This window comes from Strigops habroptila, chromosome 10 (assembly GCF_004027225.2).
Source record: "Strigops habroptila isolate Jane chromosome 10, bStrHab1.2.pri, whole genome shotgun sequence".
Lineage (NCBI taxonomy): Eukaryota > Metazoa > Chordata > Aves > Psittaciformes > Psittacidae > Strigops > Strigops habroptila.
The window spans coordinates 20721788-20731893 of NC_046359.1; the positions used below are offsets into that span (position 1 = coordinate 20721788).

General features: G+C 45.3%; 1 protein-coding gene across 5 annotated transcripts in view; it reads right to left on the reverse strand.

Annotated features, from left to right (window-relative positions):
- The window catches only part of MEMO1 (mediator of cell motility 1), a 29208-nt gene extending 19326 nt beyond the window's left edge, over positions 1–9882 (reverse strand). For 2 of the 5 annotated variants that reach the window (XR_003993456.1, XM_030499402.1), the window contains exon 1: positions 9368–9808. Coding sequence is in view for 1 of the 5 variants with exons in the window: in XM_030499401.1 (XP_030355261.1) it covers positions 9368–9428 (61 nt within the window). In the remaining 4 variants the exon portion in view is untranslated. Of the gene's footprint in view, positions 1–8648; positions 9014–9367 lie in introns of those variants that run through there. The other 3 variants (XM_030499404.1, XM_030499403.1, XM_030499401.1) reach the window with 2 other exon arrangements.
- Between the last annotated feature and the right edge of the window lie 224 nt (positions 9883–10106).

Below are 10106 nucleotides of genomic sequence, written 5' to 3' on the forward strand. Positions count from 1 at the left end.
ACACAATATAATGGGAACTTGCTCTCGTCCCAACAGCCACCATTACTCGTGCAAAACCTACCTTTTCAGGCTGGTAGGGAAGACAATGCTTACCCTGAATCCTCAGTCTTGGCAAGTCCTTTTTTCACTGGTAGAGCATAAGCCTCAAGCAAAATTCAGAGCACCACCAAGGAAAACTGCTCAGGTCACCCTTGGTTGCATGTGTACAGCACTTGCAGTAATGCAAGTAATGCTGGAGCACAATGACAGTAACACGGCAGTCCCCAGATTTTACACTTCTACTTGACAGCTTTTACGTGTCTAATCATGTCTCCTACCCTATAGCAGTCAACACTTTTTTTCCTGAGTCTCTTACTCCTTTTAACTACCTTTACCTATTGATGAAAAAGTCTACGCCTCAAAAATACTTCTAATAAATACTACAGTGTATGTATTAAGAAGTAAATAAGTCTTTATTCTTGTAGGGTGTTAGGAAAAAATCAAGGTAAGTAACAGTGAAACCTTGATGGCCTTAGTTTAATAACTGGAACTAAGGAAACTCCTCTCTCCACAACTTCGAAGGTGAATCCAAAACATTTAATTCAGTTGTGAAGCAACTCCAATCTGAAACATGACAGTGGACTAACTGGTTCCTCAGTTAGAACTGCAGAAGCTATAAGGACTGTTTTAAAGAACACAGACCCTAATTTAAAAAAAAAAAAAAAAAAAAAAAAAATCTGTTTCTCACTGCAACAAAAGCTAAATCCTCAAATAAAGAACAAGTTTTACCTATGCAAAGACTAGCATTTGTCAGGAATAGAAAGTGATTTCCAACAACTCATGTTGATGGCCACATTCTATACTGCTAGCATGCACTCTCTTCCAATACTGAATACAGATGAAACAGGATTGATGAAATTGGACTATAAGCAAGGCAGAAATTTACTTACACAATCTATTGGACTGAGGAGAAGATACAAATAAAGATTACACCAATGCTACATAAATTCCTATTATATGCATTGCAAGACAAACATAAAACAGCAGGTAATGCCTGAATTGGGGAAACTAAAACTGAAGCCACAACAGAAATGTTGAAATCTGCTTTCTTGCTTGCATGTCCCTGTTTTCCAGTATTCCACTAGCTTTTTGATTTCCTTTACTGAAAGTTACTAAGAAATAAACTGTAATGCCACTCATTAAGAATATCAACCAACATGCACCTGCCTAACTTTACAAAATACCTTAGCAGTTAAGTCATTCAGAGACCCAAACAAACAACCTTCTGCTTTATAGCTCTAATACATGCTAAATGTAACCTGAATTTGTGAAACTATTCACAAAGTGACTCTTGCAAGCCTATTTTAATAATACCAGGACTGCGCCAAATGCAAAGCACTTTTTCCATTCCAATTGTACTGTAGAAGTTGAATCTACATTTTTTATTTGGAATACCTTGATTGTGACAGTCATTCAGTAGAAATAAAAGCCTGGAAATCGTATTTTAAATTATTCCACTATACTTTTGCAGTATACAATGTTAAATAATAGAGTCTGCATATTAATACTTTGTTCCATGATTTATTCATAAAAGAGCCAGCAATGACACATCTACTTTCCCCATAAAATGTCTAAAAAAGATAGAAAACCAAAGGGAAAGAAACATTACATTTAGTATATTGAACATTGCAAAGCAAATACATTTGCAAGACACTATGATTTGTTGTTTACAGACTGCAAAGTAAGAACTTAACAGCTGTATTTGCAATGCTCCAGCTAATCTCACAACATTAAGATTTCATGATCAGTACATTAATTATCCTGCTACTGCAGAAAGCTCCTTTCACTACAACAGAGATCACAGAATCTTTTAGTTTGGAAAAGATCTTTAACATCAAGTCCAACAATAAACTTAACACTAAACCACTAAGTGTGGTTTAGTCCACTGCTAAACCATCTCTCCTTTCAGTGACACTCACATGCTTTTTACATTTTTCCTGGATCCATTTGCCCTTCTACAAACAATACAGTGATTCATTATTTGTACATTACATTTATAAATGACCTGTGATGAGTTATTCCAATTTTGGGGAACATGCCAGGGTTCTTGGCACACCATAGTTAAGCACTTTCAGAAAAAGACTCTTAGAGGTAGTGACCATCTCCTTCAACTCCTTGTCTGCATTCAAAGTCTAACAACACAACAGATTGCACACAATTTCCTTCTAGTCACTTCAGCAGCTACAGAGACTTAGATCCAACACACTGCAAATAAGGGTTACTGCTTTAAATTAAGGTAGGATTCAGCCACTCTGAGGGTCAGTGAAAGACATCCCAGCAGCAGTGTTTGCCCTCAGAAATCATGGGCAGCAGGCTTGGTGAACAGATTACACACATACAGCAACATCACAGCAGAGCAGAAACTGCTGCAACCGACGCACACACTTTTTCTGATGCTGATGAGAAGTTCCAGCTAATGCTAACAAGCACACAAATGCTGGGATTACATTACTATTTGTTAAAATGGACACTTCACTCAGAAGGTGCAAGTGGGAAAAGCTGTGCTATCTCAGAATTACACTGCTATTGCATGTTGAAGATGGCTACCTCAAAGAACTATCAACAGAGAGTCAGTGGGTCCTGGAATCAGAAAAATCAGTACTGGGTACAAAGGCAGTAAAAAAACATTAATGTAGATCTTATTGGGGGTCACACAGGAGTCGAAGAAACTGTAAACACACTGAAATAGGGGCCAACTGTGAAACATCATTTCTAAACAGATAATTCATGGCACATAATTGCCTTTTCATCTATTTTCTGATCTGCAGAAGTTCTTCACAGCATTACCCTCTCCAACTGACCTAGACATCATCATGCAGACCTTAGCCTGAAAGACAAGGTCTGAACATCCCTGGCTGCGTGACAGCCAGTTATTCAAAGTTCTAGCATTTCTTCTTGTGGTTTAGGCTCAGCCAGTAACTCAGAACCACGCAGCCATTCATTCACCCCTCCACTTCTCCCATCCTCCAGGCAAGATGGGGAGGAGAAACAAAAGAATGTAAACCCCACAGGTTGAGATAAGAAGAGTCCAATAACTAAAGTACAATATAAAACTAATAATAATAATGATAAGGGAGATAACAAGGGGAGAGAATACAAAACTAAAAGGGGAAAGGGAAAAAAAACCCAAAACAATAAACCCTAAGTGATGCACAATACAATTGCTCACCACCTGTCAACTGATGCCCAGCCCAACCTGAGCAGCACTCCAGGCCTTCCAGGTGACTCCCTCCAGTTTATGTACAGGGCACGACATGCTGTGGAACACTCCTTTGGCTAGTTTGGGTCAGGTGTCCTGTCTCTGCTCCCTCCCAGCTTCTTGTTCCCCTCCTCACTGGCAGAGCATGAGAGTCCTTGATCAGGGTAAGTGCTACTGAGCAACAACTAAAAACATCAGTGTGTTATCAGCACTGTTCTCAGACTAAAGTCAAAACACAGCACTGCACTAGCTACTAGAAAGGAGAAAAATAAAAACTGCTACAGATGAACCCAAGACACTTGCCCAAACAAGTTAAAAGCTTAATCCTTACAAATGCTAGCAACAAGATGTCAGTGCCTACTGACTTGAACTCCTTTGGGGTTCTTTTACTTACAAGGTAAGGCAACAGAAACCCAACTCTGAACACAGAAGTACCGTGAAGTTGAAACTCTCTTCAAACATTTATGTTGAAATAGACCATTTACTTGGCTCATCATATAAAGAACCCAACAAACAACTTTGAAGACAATACGCACAATGGCCTTCCAAGTCAGCACAGTACTTACTCTGCCAACTCATGTTTGCATCAGTAAGTGTATGCAAACTAAGGCTCTCCTCGTTCAGTTTGGCACAGGCTACCAGAAAGGACACCTCTAACCACTGTGGCCTGGTCAAGGAAAACAGAGAAATAAGCCATACCTAATACATGACAAACTCATTTTGCAGAGCAAGTTTAAGATCACGTAGTACTGTTATTCTCACACACACTCTCAATTCGATTTTACTCCTGTGATTTGGAATATCCTGCTAAAAATTTTTGTGTTTTGTCTGTGTCAGCATGCCACTGACTGGACATTTGACTTATCAAATGCTTTAATAAAGAATGGTACAGTATCTAATTAGCACTTCTAGGAGCCAGGAAACGCAGGTCAGCTGCCCGTGGTAAGCCAACGTTAAGCACCCTAATGCGTGACATCTCACTTGCAATGGTATGCTATACAAGAAGAAAGATACACATACACTTATGTTTATTTTCATTCCAGGAACATATGGATTGATTCCCCACAGAACTTACAGAATCCACTCACCTGTAGGAGTAAAACAGGAGAGGGGATCCACACCCTGTCCCGCAAATAGTCCATGCTCAGGATAGCATGTTATTCCCGTTATATTTCAGCTGCTCCTTTTGTATCTAGGAATCTATCTGTCCTACATTCAAAGTCATGGAAAATTATGCCATTTTTCTTTCAAGTTGTCCTTAATCTTCCTCTTCCCCCTGCTGGCCAAAATCAATTTCTCAAGAGGCCAGGAAGCTAGGTGGTTGAATTAACCCAGCAGGAGGGGAACTTTCTTCCAAAAATAAATCAGTGTAGTATTTTTCACAACACAACAGAGATACTTTAAAAAAACCAAACAACAAACCAAACCAAACAAAAAACCTCAAACCAATCTATATGACAGCAGTGCAACAGGGCAATACTTTTATTTACACAGCATGCCTTCATCTCATTTTTGTAACTGTTTTCAGTAGCCACCATGCACGAGGCTGTTAGTCCACAGAAGCAATGCCACATACCATTTTTAACTTTTTTAAAAACAGACATATAGATCAAGGTCTGCAAGTAAAAAAATAGGTTATTTAGAACAGTGGCCTACTAGCAGCAATGGTCATAGCACTATTTCAGTTTGGCAGCTTTGCTGTAAAGTTTCACACATTCAGCGCTGCTGCTAAGTACAGGGAGGAACCACTGAGCAAACAGATTTCATCGTTAGTTTGCTGTTAGACAGATGCTCCACTGGTCCACATCTAAAGTCTATTAAGATGCTACACAGACTGATGCATAACAAACATGAACTTCCCCACACCAAGAAATCTAGAGGAGAAGGTATGATGATAATTTTGTACAAATTTTTCATACTGAACTCAACTGCAGAAACCTCTTAAGGAACTTGCTTTTAAAATTTTTATTTAGAACAGCACATTATGGATGAAGAACACATGGCAAGTGAAACACTAACACCACCATAAAGCCCATCTTCCCCTCTCCTCCTCACCCTTTTTCTCAGCTTCATAAAGTGAGTAGGAAGCAGTGAGCTTTCTGCTGGGACCTCACTTTCCCTCCAGTAACAAAGTTGTTTTCTTATAGTTAGATGTGACATTCTAAGATGTGAACACGTGTGGATGTGCAAAATTGCACAGCCAGTCTCACTTTCTCCAAAATGTTAATTAGCATCATATAATTAGGTGATGTATTTGCAATAGAATGTAGTACATGTTTGTACTTTTGTCATGGTTTAAACTCAGATGGTACCATGCAGTCACTCGCTCACCCCCCTACCCTTTTTTCCCCCCCAGGTGGGATGGGAGAGAAGAACCAAAAGAATGTAAAACCTTAGAGGCTGAGATAAGAACAGTTTAATAAAGTACAATATAATACTACTAATAATAATAATGCTAAGGGAAATCACAAGGGGAGAGAATACAAGATTAAAAGGGGAAAAAGAAAACAATAAATCCCAAGTGATGCACAATACAATTGCTCACCACCCTCTGACTGATACTCAGCCCAACCCAGACAGTGATCGGTCCCTTTCAGGTGACTCTCCCCAGTTACATACTGGGCATGACATGCTGTGTTATGGAATACTCCTTTGGCTAGTTTGGGTCAGGTGTCTTGTCTCTGCTGCCTCTCAGCTTCTTGTGCCCCTCCTCACTTGGCAGAACATGAGACTGAAAAGTCCTTGATCAGGGTTAAGTGCTATTGAGCAACAACTAAAACATTGGTGTGTCATCAGCGTTGTTCTCAGACTAAAGCTAAAGCACAGAACTGCACCAGCTACTAGGAGAAAAAACAACAACATACCCCATAGGTGAAGAAAATGGAGGAACGACTGCTTTCAGCTGAAACAATTGCTGCCCCATAGAAATGAGCAGTCTCTAAAGCCAAGAAGCAGTATTTCTTCTAAACCCTCTTCAAATACATTACATGGACTCTCCATGAAGAATACTAGCTCCTTCTTTTTTGACTGGGGCTGCACCTGATGCTGCCTCCACTCCTGGAGCACAGAGGACCCAGCTAATCCAGTTCAAGGATATACTCTGACCACAAAAACTGGTTTGCATTCTGGATCCCCCCCAGCTGGCTTCAGCCCTTCCTTCCCAGGGCTGACTTCTATAGCCAGATTTCACAGATACATATTTGTTAATCATAGCAATGGGGGCTCTACTTTTGCAGTCAACCCCTCACACCCCCCCCCATCCAGGACACCATGCATCATCCTGAATGTTTTGTTGATGTTCTGCCCTCAGGTACCAGGCACCTCGGGATAAACTCCCACTTAATAACCTCATCCTCACGCAGCCTCTTTCAAATGCTTTCAGACGTAACGATTTTGAACACGTCCTTCAAAAATCACGTTTCTCGTTGCCCTTTCAGACAGGGTCATCTTAACCATGGAGTAGCATGAGGACTTCCAGGGCATCCACATGTCCTGTGTAATCAAACTCAGCTCTGTAGAGAGAGAGCAGGAAGCTCCAGGAAATGGGAAGCTTAAATGCTAAACAGTTTATATATAACCCAGCAAATCTCTTCTGGGCCGAGACAGTAAGCACAAAGAAAGCAGGTAGGAGGACTTGACAACACAATCCCTGGAGAACTGCAGGAACACAACGAAGAACTATCACGATTCAAATTCTAATCCCTGGCCCAGCTCCATCCTTGAAGCTATGCAGGTTGAAACTACATGGTAAAATTCAGACTTTATTCAAGCGGTATGACTGAGGAAACAAGCGTATGTTACAAGTTTGAAAAAGCAGCTGACATGCGAGTTTGGCCTAAAATACAGGAAGATTTTAAGTCTACACCTATATACACGTAAGTCTATACACATACCCTCTTGGTCCTCATTTGTTTGCTCTTGAGTTTTGGTGGACCGTCCTACGTGGCACAGAAAAATTAGCTGCCAAGCAACAAATAACAGCTCCCTGATGGCAAGTCTTGCTGAGCAGACAGAATTCCTGCTCTCAAATACCGTAAGTAAACAGCACATAATAGTTCTATAAGAAGAGACATAATGTTCTTTTCTTGTTTAAGGAAAACAAAACACACTTCCCAAAATTCCAGCCTATGCTACATCAGCCACTTCCCCCCATCGCACACACGGTAACAGTTGCAGTTTAACTTGTCAGAAGTACAGTCACCATAACTTGTTACAACATGATTCAGTTTGTTTTTTTCATGCAGTGTAAGTGCCTGAGCAACCATCCCACACCTCCTCAATAAGCAATACCCAGAGGGCTGCCCAAAAGCAATGGGAGCAACATGCTTTTGGACGGACAAGTAGTACTGGCTAAACGAGTCACACAGACTTACCAGGGTGTAGTCTAACAAAAGTATGCACTGAATTTTTATAGGGGAAAAAAAACCCCACAAAGCGAAAAAAGCCCGCAGCCAAACACAGCATCTATGCCTCTTTAACTATGAAAAAAGTTAAAATAATTCCAGCTCGAGCAAGTTGGGAAGTGTTACCACAAAGGTTCAGCGTTTTGATGTCTTTGCATGTGTTTACACCTTTACCTTTGATGTGATTTTGTCTGCTTTGTGTAAACAAAGCACTACTTACCTGTCTAGACCTTTGGAAAAAAACTGTAACTGCAAGCTGTCAACACTGGATGAAGATTTGAGACCAGTTTTGTTATGGACACAACAGTTATGTTTGCAATATTAAATTTGGAAGGAAAGCAGTCATCATCTATTGTTGTCTCAAAACTGCCTACCCACCATTTGAAGCCCAGCTACTTATCTCACAATCTGCCTCTGCCTCTTCCTGTGTTACCCTCCTCCCTGTATTTTTCCTCCCTTTCAATTTTTGCCTCATACCTTGTTCATTAATTTGTAGACGAGAGGGGAAACTGCATCTATTACAGCCAAGATAAGTGTAATGTACTTCTTAATCAGTTTAGGATTCTGAATGCATTCCTATTCGTTTGAATAGTATCCTTTCCCTCCCTCTGAACTATCCTTTACAACAGCCCCTTGTTCACTGAAGCTTTTTCACCTGCACTTTTCTCATGATCTTTACTTCCAAGGCTGGTAAAAGAGCATCCCTTACAAATCTCCTTATTAACAGCTCAGAAAATACAAACTGCACCCTGTCTACACCAGCAGAGTTCTGCCTCAAAACCCAACAAAACTTATTTCCAAACATATGTGCTATCAAGCCATTATTACAAGTCTCTGTCTTTTCTTGGGAGGGCAAGGGGAGCAGTAGCCCTCCCTCCAATGCACTGTCTTTCTTCTTCTCTGCAAATACTACAGTTTTAAATGGACAGAGCCCATCCCGTACTACTGCCTTATAACTTCTCGCTACTACTAGAGAAAGGGTTTTTGAAGAAAATACAACAGCTCACCTTGGTCTTCAAGAAGTGAAACAAGCCTCTTTATTTCTACACCCACACCACATCGCCTGCCTTCTAAGCCTGCAAAACGCCCCAGACATCCTGTATGCTCTCAGGGAAATGAAACATTCCGGAACAAAAACCACCACAAGAGCACTCCAAGAGACCAGAATCTGTTCGTGTGCTCTCACGCCGACGAGGCGCAGCGTTCGGTGCGAGGCAGAGCACACAGGCTAGGTCTACCGCCGCTGCCTTCAGACGCCAAGTCGCAGCGATGCGCGTCTCTAACGCGGGGACCGATCCAGCCGCGGCCACATTTTAACACCGGTTTGCCGGCGAGAGGTGCCGCTGCCCAGCTGCAGGCGGCCAGGCCGGGCCGGAGGGGCCAAGGACGGCAGGCGGGCGCGCTCGGCTACCAGAGCCGCACGCTACGGGCACCGCGTGCACACCGGCACCCCTTCTCCGGCTCCACCCGCCCTACCGGCCTCCGGGGCCGGTCTCCGCCAGCGGCCGGACCCGGCAGCCGCACAGACCCCCACCCCCCGCTCGCCGGGACCCGGAGGGCCGCGGCCCCCCCTCGCCTGCCATGTGCCGGCCGCGCCGGCGGGGGCGGGGCCCGCGGCCCCTCCCCGCACCCGGTAGCGGCCCCGGCCGCGGCCCCGGCGGCGGAAAGTGCTGATTCAGCCCCCGCCCCCCACCCCCGGCGGCGCTGCGGGCCGCGGTGCCGGTACCTGAGGCTGTGTACCAGCTGCCGGCGTGGCTGGCCTCCCGGCAGAGCACCCGGTTGGACATCTTGGTGCCGGAGCCGCCTATGGTGTTCGGGGGAGGCGGTGGGGGACGGGCCCGGCCGCGGCGGCGGCGCTGCTCCCCCTCCTCCCCCGGCACGGCCCGGGCCCCGCGGGCGGAGGCGGCGCTGCCGGCGGCGCCTCCGGGAGGGCGGGCTGGCGGCGAGCGGGAGGGGGGCGCGCGGAGGCGGCGTGCGGAGCGGCGCGGGCCGGGGCCGCGGTGCCGGGCTCGGCCGCAGGCGGTCGCCCCGCGGGGGGCGGCGCGGGCCGGGGGCGCGGGGACAAAGCCTGAGGCCGCCGCCAACTCCGCGCCGGCGGGTGGGGGGGACGCGAAGAGAAGGAGGCCGCGGCAGCAGCTGGGTTTGGCCCGGCTCGGCTCCCGTGGACTAGAGGCCGCACGGGCGCCGCTCCCCCATTGGACACGAAAGGAAAAGCCTCGCCGCCATTGGCCGCCCTCCTCGCCGATCCCGCCCCCCCGCTTTGACAAGCCCGAAATGGAGCGGCACCGCCTCGTGCGGGCGGGGGCAGCGGAAGGCGGGGTTCGGAGCGAGAGTCCTGCCCCGATTGGCCCGGCGCGTTGCCGTGGCGATCGCTTCTGGCCTCGCTGATTGGCGGGGCTGTGTCTCCGTGGTGGAAGGGAAGATTACGAGCGCAGGTCAGATGAGGGGAGGCCGGGCGGGGGGGG